This window comes from Leuciscus leuciscus (genome assembly GCF_965113295.1).
Source record: "Leuciscus leuciscus genome assembly, chromosome: 24".
In the NCBI taxonomy this organism is placed as follows: Eukaryota; Metazoa; Chordata; class Actinopteri; order Cypriniformes; family Leuciscidae; genus Leuciscus; species Leuciscus leuciscus.
The window spans coordinates 19,411,634-19,430,801 of record NC_138723.1 but is presented as its reverse complement, the minus strand read 5'-3'; the positions used below and the strand labels follow the sequence as shown (position 1 = coordinate 19,430,801).

The window sequence follows — 19,168 nt, the reverse complement described above, 5'->3', positions numbered from 1 at the left end:
GGGAATATTCATAACTTTCACCTAACTAATTCTCCCTATTATAAGGCATATAAACACTTCTAATCAATGCATTTTCAATCAACACTGACATCCTATGAGTCATAAACCTGAAATGATACATACACAAGTTGGTGCAACTGAACACAAAGACAAAACCACACGACAAAATCCTCAAGTAATCCATCAGTGCCAACATCCCCACCCCTCTCCTCATCTTTATAAGACAGAGGGAGAGGGGAAAAGAAAAAAGAAAAAAAAAAAGACAAGGAAGAAACTGAAATTTGCAGGGCTGGCTGTGATGTTGCTATGGATACAATTGTAAGGCTGAAACCCTGAACGGCTCTGCGGTTGGGTGCCGAACTAAAAATACATCCTTCAGTTTTATTCAATTACCTCTCTCAAATACACACATAATAAATATTTACTACAGATGACCTTACCATACTGATCTCATAAAAGATGAAGAGACACATCTATGTACAGACGTAATACTGAGGCTGTTTCAGTGAGCGCCTGTTGGGCTGTGCTGCAGTACTGATGCTGAGAGCTCAGAGTGAGCTGTCACACTGCGGCACGAGGACAGTCTCTCACACACACTTCCATTCTGACTGACTGACCCACCAGCACAACTTGAAATTGAAAAGTAAATTGAAGATGACAGGGAACGAAAGAAACGAGTGAAGAGACACGACAGGGGCTGCAGGTGAACTGTGTCTAAACTGTCAATAAATCGCTGGGCCCTTCCTGTTTATACCTGAAAACTGGGGCAAACAGAATTTCGGATGTTGGCACTGACTTAAAGTCAAATATAACACTTACCCCTTTAGAATCGAGGCTACCGGGTTTTGCGTTGAATTTAACCGTCTTCAGACGAGCTCTCTCTTTTCTCTCCACCCTGCCACAGGAATAGAGACACTTAACTAATGTACTTACACTACATTTGTACGGTTTTCGCAAACATATTGTAACTGTTTTCAACATTAACAATTATTAGAAATGTTTATTGAGCACCAAATCAGCAGATATGATTACAGATAGTAAAGATTTATATTGTTAGAAAAGATTTCTATTTTGAATAAATGCTGTTCTTTTTAACTTTTTATTCTTCACTAAATCCTGAAAAAGTATCACAGGTTCCAAAAAAAAAATTAAGCAGTACGACTGTTTTCAACATAATAACTAAGTATCACATCAGCATATTAGAATGATTTCTGAAGGATCATGTGACACTGAAGACAGTAATGATGCTGAAAATTCAACATTGCCTTACAGGAATAAAATATATCTTGAAATATTAAAACAGAAAACTGTTAATTAAAATGGTAGTAATCGTTCACAATATTTCTGTTTTTCTGTATTGTCTTGAAGAGCATTAAAACAAATCATTAAAAATCTTACCAAATCAAAATGTTTAAACGGTAGTGTACCTACAATCTGAAACAACCAAAACACTTTTTGCATGATATCATTTTACATGATAATTTTTCACCTGATCTCTCAAACCAAAGATCTCTCTTTTGCTGCTTTACCTTTAAGACTGCTTATTATGCACATAGTGTATTGAACTCTTTTATATCGGAGAAGAAAGAAAAATTCTTTCTTCCATTGTATGTTCCCTTTAAAGAGCCGACTTAAATATAGGGCAGTAGGGTAACAATTAGAACTAGGCCTGTCACATGTTCATTTAGAACAATTATTAAAAAAAACAATGCAATATAAATATTAAATCATCATGAAATCATGACACTCACCTCCTCTTGCTGGGGATGACACCCATCTCTTCACTGTCCCCTTCTGGTGTCACTCTCCTGGCCTGCCACCACTCATCATCAGATGCATTGATGACATGGAGAATGTCTCCATATCGGAAACTGAGACCCTGACTGGGCAGACCACTATCCTTCGCTCTCTCGTAGTCGAACAGAGCCCTGGAGAGACACACACATAAAGTTTTACAGACCTGACAAATCTGCGCAACATTTCACATGCATCTGTCACTAAAACAGTAACTCAAATCTGTCACTAAAGCAGCAACGGCTGACTCCTTGGAAAACAGCGTGCGTGAAATGTGCAGATACGGCTGTGAGGGGTACAATAAGTGACACTAGCCACGGTAGCACATATCATAGCGGTGTGTGGGTTTGTGTAGAATTATGGTATGATATGACGGATTAAAACAACAACCGAATGCTCCGTTCCATCAACATATAAATCTACAAGTGGTCGCAGTCACTTTTCTTGCCAAGCCTGGAAGGGCTTGCATCATATCATATTACAGCCAACATCATATTATATTAATATTTCTGTGGGGTAAGACTAGAGTGGCATTATTCAGTCTGTTTTAAAAATGAAAGTTGAACAAATAATTAATTCAGAAAATTTCTGCCCTTTCTACCTATCACTTCCTGTCCAATTAAAATAAGCCAAAAATAACATAAAAATATGATAAAAATCATACATAAAATCACAACAATATATACTACCGGTTCAAAGTTTGGGGTCAGTATGTTAAAAAAAAGAAAAGAAATTAAGCATCACAACTGTTTTCAACATTAATAATAATAACATAAATGTTTTTTGAGCACCAAATCAGCATATTAGAAATGATTTCTGAAGGATAATGTGACTGAAGACTGGAGTAATAATGCTGAAAATTCAGCTTGGCCATCACAGGGATAATAATATTTTACAATATTACTGTTTTTGCTGTATTTTGATCGAATGAATGCAGTCATGGTGAGCATAAGAGACTTCTTTCAAAAAAACATGAAAACATCTTACCAACCCTAAACTTTTGAATGGTAGTGCATATGGAATTTAGGTCTTTCTCAGATGCCACAAACCTTGAAATATATTCATATATGATAATTTTCACATTATTTTGACTGAGAAATCTCAGCTACTTCACAAAACAGAAACCCTCCACTAAGAGAAAAGCACAGATATGTGAAGCCCTTTCAAAGGCGATCAGTTTACTACGCGCTCCTGCCGTCTGAAGTGGGTGAATCACTGTGCGGTGAGAGAAGAAACCTCTCATTCATCTTCAAATGAAGAAGCACTATCTGGAGAGACAGGCTTAGCGTTTGAAAAAAAACATGATTCATGTACTCATCCTTAGAAAGAGACACAAACACAATCCACTCTATTTAAGGAGCAGATTGTACACTGATGATCCAGGCTCAAAGACCAGATAAAAGGAGGGCTGAAAAAACAACAACAAAAAACAGGGGAAGCATGTGAACTTGAGTCACCTACTGATCTTTAGTATGCACTTCAAAAATTAGGAGGAAAGGTAATATTTGTTTTGTTTTATTTTTGTGCTTTCGATTACATTCTCAATCTTTACCTGCGAAAATGTTCCAGGCTGTTTTGCTTATCTCTCTCCAGCAGGGCAGTGTGGATGATCAAGCAATGAAACACAGTAAAAGGAAGCACTATAGCTCAGGCACATGTGTACACAAAAGAACAGACAGGCTGTCACAGTGTCCTATAGGCCTGCCCAGCTAAGTACACAATACAAGGGATAACCACAATAATGGCCATTAAACTTGTTCCTTCAGGTGCGTTTAGTCACTGCAAGCCTAGCAGAAATCCTTTAATGCAGACCAGCATTCTTATTCAGTTTGGGTCAATGAGAATGAAGGTGAAAAAGGAGACCTGGAGAAAACTGTTAGCATTAGCATTTCTTCCTAACTCCAAATGCTTATAAAATTTGTATTTTTTTCCACAAAATTACAGCTACTGAACGGCAATCAATAAAGAATGATGGTGATGGATACTGACGGTGTAGTTACAGTATCTACCAGCAGGGGGTAACTAATCAAAACCAAACTGAACTTTGACCCCTTGATGAAAATGTAAGCACAATACATAAAGTGGATGTCCGATAACAACAAAAAAGGGGCATTTATTCAAGCCATTTTGACTTTTAGAACACTCTGCTCCTAAATGAAATGCTGCAATGATACCACACACTTAACAGCACTACTGCATATTCAGCCATGATAAAAGCTCTCACATAAAAAGAGAGAGACAAAAAAACAAGTAACACTAGAACACTAGACCCGGTCGTCTCTGTTCACTGCAAGCAGTCACTTTACCTTTCCTTTATACTGCCTTTTGTAACCATGACAATACATCTGTTTTGGAAGCCTATAATGCAGATTCCATGTAGACAAAACTGTTATGAAATCAAAAGAGGGGCTAATGATGTCACTTCCGCTGGGTGACATTTTCCCTGCAAAATCCACAGCTGCCAGAGAACATTCTGTTACACTTTATTTTGATGGTCCACTTTAGACATTGTACTAAATATAATTAACTGTGCAAATACATGTTGAACTACACTCTCATTAGAGAATTAGTAGACTGTTAGGTTAGGGTTATGTGTTAGGGTTCGGGTTAGTCAAATAAGTTGACATGTAGTTGCAAATATACTTAGAGTTAGTAGAATGTCTGCTGGGGGAGCATCAAAATAAAGAGTTAGCAGATATTAAATATTAAGCAGACAGTCTACTAATACTCTAATGAGAGTTAGTTGACATGTAGTTGCAAAGTTACGAATAGTAGAATATCTAAAGATGACCATTGAAATAAAGTGTTATTGAAAATTCTCTCAATGTTCTCATAAATGTTGTATAATTATAAGATTTACCTATTTAAGGTTTTAATTTTAAAAGTTTTATGGATTAAAAACACAGAACGAAATGTTAAATCAAATGTAAAACCATGTACATGTGTTAAAATGTAAAATATCCTTGCTTGAATATACATAGGTATTAAAACTGTGGTTAAAATGATTTATGAAACATTAGATTATATACACTAACATTCAAAAGTTTGAGGTCAATAAGATTTCTTAATGTAAGAAAGAAGTCTCTAATGCCTACCAAGGATGCATTTATTTGATAAAAATGACAGTGAACAGTAACACTGAATTATTAAAATATATAACAAGTACTATTACAATTAAATTAAAATGCAATTTATTCCTGTGATGCAAAGCTGAATTTTCAGCAGTCAAATGTATATCTAAATGTAAAACTGAACATATTTTAAAGGTCATTCTAAAACTAAATAATACATAATTTCTAAAGAAACATAAATAATTTCTCTGCATCTTGTGCTGGTGATCAATATCATCCCAAGCATGAAATCAATAAAAAAGTACACCAGCTACCCATACTGCACTGCTGTGAGCAGATAACAGCAATGCCAAAATTGATGTGTTGCACTTGCACATAAAGTTTGGCACATATGCTACTCTAATGGATGGAACATTTAGGCTCACAGATATAATTTAAGCATGCATTATTCCACATCAAACACAATTTTCAGACAACTGATCTTCACTTCCAGCTGTATTTTAACACAAACCGCTCTAAAAGTCATGTGATGTTGCAAATAGGTCCATTAGGATCACTACAATCACTGGTGCAACATTATTTCTAAAAGCAAGCAATAATGTGCAGTGTAATGGCGGCAAGTCACCATTACGGATCCATTACAAAAGACAAACTGTAATGAGAGCAAAGAAATGATCCACACTGCACACAAACAAAGTATTATATTCAATGTCCTCATTAACCCCTGCTTCATTAAAGTATAAAACATAAACAACACACACACACACACATACACATTGGAACACATGCCTAGGGAAAAAAGCACATGTCCCCTATCATCGGCCAACAAAGACATTGCGGTTGTTATGGAAACTGCAAGCTACGTACAGTGCAGATAAATAATATTTTTATATATGTTTGTATGCTGGCAGGTTCTCAGCCCATTACAGTGAATCCATCCCTCCATGGCATCATTACGGCAATGATGCTTCTCAAGACACTTCCAAAAAACAGCATGTGCTAGTGCAGTCTGTAGACAAAAATTCAAATTTACTGTCACATTACACATACTGAAAAATGCTCACTGCAGAGCATTATGTGCCCTAACGATAATAAATAGAACAAAATCATATCTGTAAAGAATTCAGCGGTGAAATGGATTTATAAACTACCTAATGAAACAACTAAAACATTCTGTATTACCAGAGCTGAGGGTGCTCATTTAAGCTGCTGTTCATGTGGATGATGCTCAAGTTCAAGTCAATGACATTTTAGTATTATTTATATACTATTATAGTATTTATTAATATTCTGAACAAGATTTTATTTTTATATTTTCAGTTTTCATTTTAACTTTAGTTTTAGTCATTTTGATTTGCGCTGTTTTGTGTCTGTTGTTTTTCTATTTCTATTTACCTTTTTATATTTACACACACACACAATTTTTTATTTGTCATTATACTAATTTCGTTATAAGTTTTTAATCTAATATTTATATTTTATTTCAGATAAAGAAAATGATTTTAGTTTAGTTAACAATAACTACACTGGTCTGAGTCTGGCTTAGTGCTGAAATACTGCATGCAAAAGTGCCGAAACTGTTTAGTGAACTGAATTCGCCCCTGAGTGTTTTACCTTGTGATTTATTGTGTGGGTCTTGCAGTAGAGCTGCAGGGCTGAATCTCTGTGCAATAGTCCAGGTATGTGTGTAATATTCCGTGCTCAGCAGAAAAGGATACATCCATGGGTGGTGAACCTCATGGACAGCATTTTTTCACACCAGAAAATGTCTGTAACATAATTTGAGTAAGTGCTGCCTCAGTCCTTGAATTTTTTTTTAGTGTAGTATTTGCTAAGCAGTGAGATAAAAGCTGAAGCCATCAGCATGGCAAAAGGGGAAAAAAAGCATTACATCTACATCACACAAACTAGCAGAAAGTGTCAGAGTGCTGGCAAAGGTGTAGATAATGTGGTGCTTTTGCTTGTTACAGAGAAATGTGGTTTAAAAGCCCCCTGAGAGTAAAGTAGAGTGCTATCTGTATGTGTAAATCAGCGGCCTCATGACAATAAGAGCTTGGGCTAGTGAAATAACAGGAGCCTAGGTGACATTTGCAAGAGTGAATTACATACACTGCAGAATTTTATGTGATAACTACATTTTTACAATTTCTGAAGGAAATGGGAGAGGTGTTTGTTAGTGCAAAAGTCTCCGTCACAATGTTAAGATGGACACTTACTGGTCAAAGTCAAAAGAGTCCACCTTCATGGTGGTTGTCAGAGTCTTGCTATGTGGTTGTTAACGTTTACTGAGTAGTTTCTAGAGTTCTGAATTGATCATTTGCAATCTTGGTTTATTAAAAAAAACATACATATTAGGTCAGGACAAGAACCTGGGCATACTTTCCTTCTAAACATAAACTGAATAACTATACTAAAAACAACACCACATTAACATACTGTAACATCAATATTCATGGTATTATTTGCAGTGTTTTAAAAAAGAAATGAATAAAAATCTATATAACTCTCTCACTGTCGCAGTCCATAGACACAACACAGCCAACTTCTCACAAAATAAATCAAACCACGACAACTTTGCAATTTATATTCTGAAATTTACATTTGGACTGGAAAAATCACACACACACACACACACACACACACACACACACACACACACACACACACACACACACACACACACACACACACACACACACACACACACACACACACACACACACACACACACACACACACACACACACACACACACACACACACACACACACACACACACACACACTGGACTTTCTTGCTTAATGAACGGGATGAGGCGATGTATATTTTTTTCTCTGATCACAGAAAGGAAGGGTGTTGTTATGGTTACATGTAAATGCTACCGCGGAGGGACACAGAGAACACTTTGTGGAGAAATAAGCAGCGCACACACAAATACACACACACACACACACACACACACACACACACAACACATTTCCACGTTAGAGAAATTGTGATGTTGATTCATTGTGACAGAAACACTGAAACATGCTGATTGAGGAAAATCACTCAATAACTGACTCATCTGATCAGTCAGTGTGTGAATGGAATCATGCATGCATTGCTTTTACATTGCCATGTGCTTTCTATTCATAGTACACAGCCAACCGTGATCACACCTCTGCATTCATCTCAGATGAACTTTAATGCATCTCAATGCTCGAAGGCAAACTGGAAATGATACTGTTGTCATAATTTTCTTTTCCCCTCTACAGACTGAGCAGAGGTTTGTGGAGACTCAGTTTTTCCTGCCTCACATCTATCTCCTTCCTTCACTGCAGAATTCTAAAGGCATACAGTATACTAGTATGTATTCAAATGTCTTTCCTTCAGATACACTTACATTATATTTGAGTCTTTGTACACCAAAAAAATATGTTCAATTCACCCTCAGATTTGCGGGCTGTTTTCTATATGTAAATTACTACTGGATGAGGCAAATTGCCAAATGTAAATATGGGTGCTTAACAGCAATAGTGTTGTTATTGTTCACTAAAATTTAAACTATAAAAATATTTTTTGGCACTAAATGAAAATATCCAAACTTAAATTAAAATGATAAATGTTGCCTTGGCAAGTAAATGAAATCAAAACAAAAACATAAAAAAAAGCTACTTCAAAATATTAATAAATACTATAATAGTATATAAATAATACTAAAATAATGCTGGTGCTTGGCTTCTGGAGAAAGTATGTTTATACTGTATATACCACCTCAAATCTTGTCTCATTGTTTAGATAGATAGATATAGATAAAACTTTATTTATTCCCAAGGGGAAATTTAGACAGCATGGACAAGACAGCACAAAACACCATTGTTTGGTCGCTATTTAAGCCTATTTAAGCCTGTAATTGTGAGTGATTTAATTTATGCAGAAATCTGTTAAATCCAATGGTTCACATATTTTGTCCTGCAATATGCTCATGGTTGTAATGCCAATAACTTGATGAGATAAAATAGTTAACAAAATCCAGTTTTCCATGACACCCATAATACGAGCTTTAAGTACGGCATTAGTAAAACCACATACTTAAAAAAAACCAGGTGACTTTAGTGAGCTGATCTGTGCTGCAGCAAATAAATGACTCCTTATAAGGTCTCATTTCCTGTGTCGCTGCTCTTCCCGACATCCGTGTTCTGCAAACATGGCCAGCTCTACGGCCCAAATGACTGGCTACGGCACAATACAATTATCCAGCACCCACAGAGGGGGCCTGCGGCATTAGACTGCAGCTGGGAAGGAGATATTGAGCATCTTTTAATGCTGTGGGAGTGGTGCATGCTGTACTGTACCTCATGAGGAGAGGAGGTGTGTGTGTATAATTGCTGACAGGAGAGCTATTTATCACAATGGATCGCCACAGGTGCGCTGAAATTTTCCAGCTAACACACAATAACAAAGCCAAATCGGGGATCTACAGCTGCTTGTCGCTAGCTAATCAAGAACTAATCTCTGCTCTGCTGATTGTATTGTGAAACATATCTGGGAGAACCATAGCAGCTGTTTGGCAGACTAGCCAAAGAGAGCTGATGCATGGGACGTTTGGAGTGAACCTGGAGGCTGGAATATATCATGCAGGTCTTTTGATTATACTGTTTATCTTCTTAATAATTTCTTGAGCTGAAGTCAGTATTATGGAGGAGATAAAATGTTTAGAAGCCCCAGGAAATAAATATTAAATATTTATCACATATCACCATTTTTGATTATAAAATATTAATATTGGACAAAAATGATTAACAATAACTACTACTACAATAAGATTAATTTATGAGAATAAAGTCTGCAAATGAGAAATGCATAATGCAGAAATATAGACAAACAAAATCAAGTTAAATTATTTACATCAACATGATATTAAAATGTACCCAATTTACTTTTATACTGTAATCAAAAATATCAAACTGACTAACAAACTATCTAACTAAATACTGATAGCTTTCCTTTTCAGTTGATGTCACAAAGCTCATCCACCACACACACACACACACACACACACACACACACACACACACACACACACACACACACACACACACACACACACACACACACACACACACACACACACACACACACACACACACACACACACACACACACACACACACACTTGTTGAATTAAGAAGAGAGAACACGTAAGCAAAGAGAGGTTTCTATAATGGATCACTGTTGTTCACTTTCCTACTGATTTTAAATATCAATGGCTCTTCTAAATGTCATGTAAAACAGTATGACTTCCTGTGTAGTGAACACATGATCCCCAATCCTGGCGGATCTAGAATCAGAGCACACACATGAGACGTGTGCTACTTTGAGTGTGTGTGTATGTAAGAAGAAATGTGGACGCTGATGAATTCTGACTCAACTCACTCAGATACCCCGCTGGTTCACACGCAAACCCCTGAAGTGTGTGTGTCTAACAAATATATTGCTTCAGGCTAGAAACATGTCTCATCGCCCAGAGAGACCACACTGATGTTCACATCAATCCTACATCAGTCCAACATAACAAGAGTGCCATGGAGAGACTGTTAATGGCACTTTTACATGATCAGGGGGCTGTTGGGATATCCGCATCCCATCTGTAATGACAGATACAGCCATTTGCAACAAAAACATTTTCTTGATCTGTTTCTCATCTTGTTTTTCAGTAAAAATACTTCTTGTAATCTTAGTAATCTTCTTGAGAAGATAAATGGTGTGAGATAAGACTTGTTTTCAAAGATAATGCCTTGAAATAATTGTAATTAAAATGTTCAATGTTCTATTTTAATTGTTTAGGTATAAATGTTTGCCAGAGATTTTTGGCTTAAAAAAAAAAAAAAAATGCACTTTTGCTTTTTTAGATAATTTACTGAAAACCAAGAGAGAGAGAAAAAAAAACATACTAAGAAAATGAATTCTTGCAGTTCTGAGTAAGTGTGTGAATATGTGTTTAAATAGATGAGGTCTACCTGACATAGAGTGAGCGTTTCTGATTGGTTCTGAGGGATCCGGATCCAGAACTCATGCTGTGGTTCATCATCTGCTCTCGTAAGTCATGAATTTTGGCCTCGAAACGCCCGTATTCTGTAAACACAAACATAACCAAGCAAGCATAAACATGATGCAAAAATCTTTTTTTTAAACCAAACATCAAACTATGCAATGGCAATTCTAAAATATAGAACAGAACGTAGCACATGCAAACAAACAGTCTCAAACCAAATAATTCATAAAAAGTTATCTGGAGGGAAATGCTGTCTTAGTGTTTGAGATGACAGCGCCGATCGATACGAGCAGCTACTGTGGCTGTTCTGTGCTGACTTCTAGCACAAGGTCACACAGTCAATATAGGAAAGGTAGAATAAATAGTAAGAGAGAGAGAGCGCTGGTAATGTCATGTGTATCTTCTGTGGTGAAAATGTATGATATCCGATAACATCCCACTTCAGTCTCTTTGTTATATGCAGGCTGATACTGAATCTCCACAGATTTCTGCAGAACTGAAACATTCATCATTCTGCAAGATAATAACCAGCTGACTGTATATTGTTCCAAATTTATGTACTTTTTTAAGACCCCCTATTCTTTTGGGCGTTCAAGCCTTACGTAAACACAAAAGCAAAAATAAAAAAGCTATAATAAGATCCCACTCAACTTTAAACATATATAATGATAGATTAAGCAAAAATCCTCCTAAAACACTAGTACAGATGATAAAAAAATGTATTTGCTTGAAAGAAATTACAACTTTAAACAGCAGGGCTACATTAAACTGATTAAAAGTGACAGTAAAGAAATGTATTATATTATAAAATAGTTGTATTTTAAATGAAAGCTGTTCTTTTGAAATTTCTATTAAAGAATCCTGAAAATTGTGTGCACAAAACATATATAATAATAAGAAATGTTACTTGAGCCCCAAATCAGCATATATTAGTGATTTCTGAGGAATCATTTGACACATGATGTGACATAAGGATATGCCCCTGAAAATTCACCTGTGCCATCTTAGAAATAAATGACACTTCAAAATATATTACAATAGTTATCTTTACCTATCTTAAAGTAATCTTAAATTATAATATTTCACAATATCACTATTTTTACTCTATTTTGATCAAATAAATGCATATTTGGTAAGCATAAGAGACTTCAAAAACATTGTAAAAAATTGAGCCGACCACAAACCTTTGAACGGTAGTGCATAGAAAATAATGGTACTTTACAATAAGGTAACAAACTAATAATGAACTGCACTTCTACAGCATTTGTTAATCTTTGTTAAAGTTAATTTCAACATTTACTTCTATTTGTTAGCACTGTGAAGTAACATGAACAAACAATGCTGTATTTTTATTAACTAACATTTACAAAGATGAACAAATACAGTAACAGCGCAAAGTTAGTTAATAGATCAACTAATGTTCACAAATGAAACCTTATTGTAAAGTGTTACCAAAATAATATTTCAGAGAGAAGGAATATCTAATTGTTTTTTTTAGGAAGGCACAGACTCATGAGCTTTAAAACACAGATTTGCCCTCCCAACACAGACTGAAGCTCGTTCAGCAGCTAATCTAGTGCATGGCATGGCAGTTTGCTGCACACCTCAGCCCTGTTTCAGCAGAGAACTACATCTGCTCAAGCTGCTGCTTCTGAGACCAATGCACACACACACCATGTGCTGAACCTGAGAACTCAGCAATGCCCCAAAGTCCACCCTGAACACCATTAGAGCAACCAGACCAGCACAACAGAGTATCCACCACACCTACTACACCTCAGCAACATGTTACAGCTCATTTGGTTTCGATATCTGCTTCCTTTTTCATCCAGTCCCTTTCTTTTTATCTTACGTTTTTAAGCCATTTAATTGGTCTAAAAATGTCTTATGTAAATAACTAAACTAACCAACTAATCAGCAAGGTGATTTGAGCAGCTTCTGATGTTTTAAATGAGCATAAGGGTCTTTGAAGGTTCAGCCGAGGAATAAGGCTGTTTTGAGAGCCTGTCTGTCCTTGCAGGAACTCAAAGGTCAAATGACAAGTAAATGTTGTCATTAGTCTGCGGGCTAGCAGAGGAAGATCAAGGACAATTATGGTGATGATACAATCGGTGATGTGCTGTAAAAGCACTTTAAAAAAAGACATGCACTCACATATTTCCACATTCCCTCCCAATGAAATATACAGGATTTATTCACATTCAAACTCCCACCTTTGGAAACTAAGCTCTACCTCTTTCTCTGATGGCCTCAATGTTATTTAAGAAGACAGAGAATCCTCTAAACAATAAAAATGACACAAAGAGATGCTTCTTCTCCAGAGAAAAATGCAGAAGGAAAGAGGGAGAAACAGATTAAAGAGTCTCGGAGTGGTGCAAAGCTCAGACGAAGGATAAAGTAGAGAACCCAAAACAATCCCGCAGTGAGGGACGCACTCATCCCGAACAAATCCACTCAAATGAAAAGAGACTGCTGAGCACACAAACCTTCAGGAGATGTTTTTGGAACACAGTTAGAAATATTCGATTTTTTTTATATAAAAAGATTGAAAAAAGTTCATACCTTGAGAACTATTCGTCAGGGAAGTTGTCGCTTTAGGCAGGACAATGGCAAAATATGCACTTGCATGCACGGTAAAAAAAATTTTTTTTGCACTTTTCAAAATCTAACATGCATATAACCTCATCTAAACCAAATCAAACCCCAAAGACCCCACACAAACAAGCTTAACAAACGCACACACACATGTGCTTGCAAGTAAACTCTCACTTAAACTGAATGAAATCAGCAACACAGTGGAGAAACTGAAAAGGTGAGTGGCTGGAAGAGAGGATGGATAAAGGATAAATGAAAGAATGAATGAATGAGAGAATAAAAAGAGAGTCTCACTCTTGAGGATGCTCGTAGACTGCAGCACTGAGAGAGATTGACCGCTCCCTACACACAAGCAAAGACTGCCACTCTACCACCTCCTCTCCCCTCTCTCTCTCACACACACTCTCTCCTCCAGATCCATTCCTATTGGCTAAAACTCGAGAGTGGGCGGGGTTGAGTGTCTTAGAGCCCCTCCTCCCCCTGAAGAAGTCCAGATCAAAAGCCATGCTGGATTTTCTCTCTTGATGTCGGCTTTGTGTTTTCAATCTGCAGCGTATTAGCTCACTTAAAGGTGAACAAGCCACAAATCCAGCAAATATTTTAGCTTTAACGGTCCTTCAAAACGTGCGGATTCCACAAGCATATGAAAGGAATTTGTGCACATAAGCAGCAGGCTTGTGAAAAGCACATGTGAATTAAGAAATCAAATGATTATTGACTGCTGACCGGGGTCAGATGGAAAGGTAATACAGCAGGATACAAACACATTTGCAGTACACAGATGTGAAGGGAGAATTTCACAGGAAAATAACTCTTCCATAGCTTAGATGAAGAATGTTTCTTTTCAATGTTTTCCTAATTAGAAATAAAAAGTCACAAATGAGACAAATAGACAAACTATTATATAGAGCTATATGATAGATCTAAAAAATGAAATCATTTTAAAATAAAAATATTGTCAATATGAAAAGATTTCTACCTCTGTCTGCCTCAGACCTTTCAAGCTGAGAAATCCGAGGAAGATTACAGGCTGTTTGCGATGATGGATAACCACATGTCCAGAGACAGAGATAAGACACTGCACAGCAGACATCAATTCTGACAGCCGCCCTTGTGCATCACTCATACATACAAGTTTGTGTCAGTCTGGAGTGAGGTGCTTTCAGTTAATAGAGGACAGCTTGTGTAGTCACATTAGCTGCTGTGCAGTGACTCCAACATGCCAAATACAGCTCCACCCGCAGCAGGGGAAAAGAGCATCACTGCGCCAGCAGGTACAATCACAATGTGTGAGCTGCAAAACTGACAGTGTAACATTTCAGGGAAGTAGAGACTGTAAATTAAGCCAACATCATGTGTGATGTCAGCACACATCTGTGAACAAGCTTTTAGCTCAAATAATTCTACTGTATCTACAAACTGCAGTGCTGAGAAGACAATGGTGAGTGATGCTTGTAATGATGACAGTCCATTGTCAATACCTAAGAGATCACTACTCACACAAAGTCATTTTCAAACCAAGCAGCTTTCTGATGATCAGCGCGGCAATTATACACGACCAACATGAGCGGAATCTGCGTGGTGAACTTTAGTGAACTCTTGATCATGCAGATTCCAATGAATAGTTTTCAGACCTGGAGGGCAAAATATATGATTATGAATGCAATGACTAAATGGTTAAGCGCTTTCTTTATAATTGTTTTCTATGGAAAAACGATTAACGAGAAATTGTGCATTGCGATAATATTTTGGGTTCATCTGCTTGCCTGAACATAGTATGCATCATCAATAAGATGTATACTGAATTTGGTATTTTAATATGACTGCCTTACCACAGTAGTACTGTAGTACCACTTAAAAAATGGGAATCAATGGAAGAAAGCCCTCCAGGTGGGCGTATCGCCGAGCACTGGTAAATGTGACTGTCCCTTAAGATTGATAGAGTTGTATGAAGGTGTGGTCCATGCAGACATGAGTGAGTTTGTGTGTAAACAGCAGTCATGTACATTTGAATGTAAAAACTGTGCATGTCCTCCTGAGAATCTGCCAATACAGCAGCTCAGCCAAAGAAACTAAGCCACAGGATATCTGGGATCAGGGCCAAGCAGTGGCTAAACGCTGGCAAATGTCCACCTCACAGCCCATTACAGAAATATATACTCGCAAACAATCCAAAGGGAGTTCTGAAAATCAGTCCAAAAACAAAAGTCCAAAAACAACAACAACAACAACAAAAAGAACATTTAAAAATTTGTTTTTTGTATTTTCTGAAGGAAATGTTATTGATGCTCACCTGTGCAAAACAATGAAAGGGTGTTCTGGGTGGTTGCCAAAAAATTGCTATGTGGTTGCTAGGGTGTTCTGAGTGGTATTAGTGTGTTACTATGTCCCTGCTAGGGCGTTCGAAAAAACATACGTGGTTCTCTATATGATATTTTGGTCTCTATTTATGGCTCGGGTTCCCCCTTCAAAGTCTTTGGGATACATTTTTTTGCTCGCCGGGTCAAAATTGTAAGCCTGATTACTTAGAAACACACTGCTGCACAATTTGATGTATAATTCATGTCCGAGACGAGTTACGAACTGAAGATGATGGACATTGCCATAAAATGACTGACAACACAATTAAGAATATTCCTCACAGGAGGAGAGATAACCTTGTTTGACCTTAAATGCTTCTCAGAAGGTTAAACTAATTATTATTATCTATTATAATTATTTTATTTTTTATTTTTTTACAGTCCATGGATGGCAAAACAACCAGAATCTGCTTATAAATATTATAAATCATGTTGGGGCACAAAATTCTTCTCTCTGAAAGTTGCCCTTTAAATTAGACTGTAAAAAATTGACTGTACAATCTGTCAGTACAATAAAACGATAGTTATGTGGAAGATTCATTCTCTGTGGAAGTTCCTTAGATGCTTGGGCTTCATTAGAAAGAATGAGATGGAGGAGAGCAGAGGGTAGTCATAAATCTGACAGGACACACACAATATTACGGTAAAATATTCATTCATAGAGCTCTGGCTATCCAGCTAAATGATTAATAGCCTGTTAGCTGAAGATTGCATTCTCTTTCACACATAAACAATAAATATTCGAATTTTTGATGGAAACCAGCTTTATCAGAGGGACGTTACATTTATGCAGACAGCAGATTTCATTAATAGCTCGTTGATGCATCAAAACAGTCAGGTTTATGAAAAAAATCTCTGTGGTATGTAGAGTAGACACACACACACACACACACACACACACACACACACACACACACACACACACACACACACACACACACACACACACACACACACCAACAAATGAAAATGTCAGTTCTGAAAAACCTTTTCAAGGCCTATTGTTCTCTGTTTCAAAATGCCAGCTAAAAACTGCAGTGTGTTCTGAGAGCATGACTATGTTATTCAGTCAGCTAGCACTGAGGGACAGCCATTTAAAGTATTTCTGTAGTGATGGTGCGAAAAGGTAGAAAAAAAAAACCCACAATCCATTCATTCTCTGATGGAAGAAGATGGTCTGTCAGTCAGTGTGTGGATCTGTGTGTGAGTTTCAGTAACCTATTAGTGCACTCTGACCTGAAATTACCAAGGTGCAGGGAGTGTTTGCTGTACCCGAGAGCACTTTGATAAAATCACATGTAATTATGTTTCCCAGAGATGGTACACAAGCTAGCTAATGCTGTCTGACCACGCTTAAATGATCTGCCTACCATCTCTCTAGTCGTTTTGTCTAATTATATGGAGGATATATACTGTAACCCTTGTAATCTAAGGTCATATCAAAAATAAAATGTTCCTAAATTGTATTGTAGCAAAAATAAAAAAGTATTTGATTTATTAAATATAAAAATAAATATTAAATATAAAATGTTTATTAAAACCTAGCTATAAAATGTTTTGCTTCCCAAAGCATATGTGGTTCTGCAAAACATAAAAAGTAACTTTTACATAAAAGTCTTGAAAGCAGCGCAGATTTTTTTTTTTTTGAAAAAAAAAAAAAAATAGAATATTTAACAAATATATATTTTTTAAAAATCAAACACTTTTAATCATGTCCCCTGACCAGTACATAGATTCCTAAATAAGTGATTTTCCTCCATTAAGAGCAATTCAGGCTTAGATTTTCTTCAAAACAAGAAAACAAAACAAAAGTTTCTGGAATAAGAGTCTACTTCAAGTTTTGATTTGACATACTAAGAACCTCAATCACAGCTTGACTATGATTTTGCTTGATTATCAATCCATTTTCAGTATTCTTGGAACTGTATGTTTTTTTGTGTGTTGCTACACAGCGAGGATGTCGTATTGCAATGGCTCGGGGAGTTGTTGATGAAAAGGACCCCTGGAAAGCCCATCTCAGCAGTCCCACAACACCCCTGCAGAAAGTGCAAGCTTGCATTTACCACTGCACCTTAATGAGCTCTACCTCCCTAGAATCGATCCCTAGAGCATCAGGGGAATTAGATCGAGCTACGGACAAAAGATCAGCCTAGTTGGAACCACGGCTCTATGACAAAATAATCATAATGCTGACTATCTAGAACTTGTGAAAGCACCCCCGAAACTTATTGTGAAAGCCCACAAAACATCTATACTAAACAGTTTTGCTTAGTGCATGGCTATATTGCAAACGGAGGAAATTGCCATTAGAATAAAAAATGAATGGCAAGAGAATCAATTCTTGTTGATTCACAAAGGCTTGGTCGGCAAAAGATCAACATTATCCCACTCAGCCAAAATTCAGGAAATAATGCAAGGGGGCTTGTTGGGAGTTCAGGAATAAAATGTCAATAGTCGCTGTGACTAGAACGCTGCTCTAGAAACCTCTGATGACTCTGTCTCTTGCTGCCATTTGAATAAAAAAGCATCCTCACCTCCTCAAGTCCGAATTTATGAATGTGGAATCCTATGCACTTGCCAAACTGATTGGCCCAGAGCACATCCGCCCCTCTAAGCTCTTGGCAGACAGAGATCGTCACCTTAACTATGTCTCTCCTCCACATATTTAACTGCTCTACATAGGATCTCATTCAGTGATATATGCTGGATGGGTGTCAGATGCCAGAATGTCATTAGCCAGATTCCCTACAGTCATCAGAATGACAGAAATCTTAACACAAATAATGTGTTATCAGTCTTCAGTATGATTATAGTTGGCATCTGATGTCTTAAAGTGAAATAATATAAATGCAATTTTATATTAGAAACATGTTTTAATGTGAAAATAGAACATCATGTGTCAGTGATTTGCCGTGTGTTTATTTTTTTAATGTAACAGGACACTCAATCATGTGTAGCAATCATTACTTCTCATTTAATAAAACATGCATTAATACATAACTTGGCCCCAAAAAGTATCTATACAATTAAGTCACACTTAAAAATAATTGTTATTGCATTAAATACACAATACCAAATTCTTAATTTTTTATACATTCTTTTATTTTTTAAGTGTGGCGTAAGTGTCCAAATAATTTTGGTGCCACAGTTGTGTGACAATTGATAGAATAGACTACGAATCTGTACTAACATGCTGAAACATATTAGTGTAGAAAATTGCCATAGTAGTTTGTGTTTGTAAGTGGGCTTACAAGCCGCCATTCTGTGAGCATGATCTGTGTGTTGTGGAAAGGATGTGTTGGCTTCAACAG

At 36.7% G+C, this 19,168-nt stretch overlaps 1 protein-coding gene across 24 annotated transcripts in view; it reads right to left on the bottom strand.

The window, feature by feature from the left end:
• The window catches only part of dlg2 (discs, large homolog 2), a 229,330-nt gene that overhangs the window by 15,923 nt on the left and 194,239 nt on the right, over positions 1-19,168 (bottom strand). For 23 of the 24 annotated variants that reach the window (XM_082157144.1, XM_082157163.1, XM_082157161.1 and 20 more), the window contains 3 exons: positions 10,868-10,982; positions 1,752-1,928; positions 820-895 (listed from right to left, as the gene is read on the bottom strand). In XM_082157144.1, the coding sequence (XP_082013270.1) occupies positions 820-895; positions 1,752-1,928; positions 10,868-10,982 (368 nt within the window). Of the gene's footprint in view, positions 1-819; positions 896-1,751; positions 1,929-10,867; positions 10,983-13,791; positions 16,745-19,168 lie in introns of those variants that run through there. The other variant, XM_082157158.1, reaches the window with a different exon arrangement.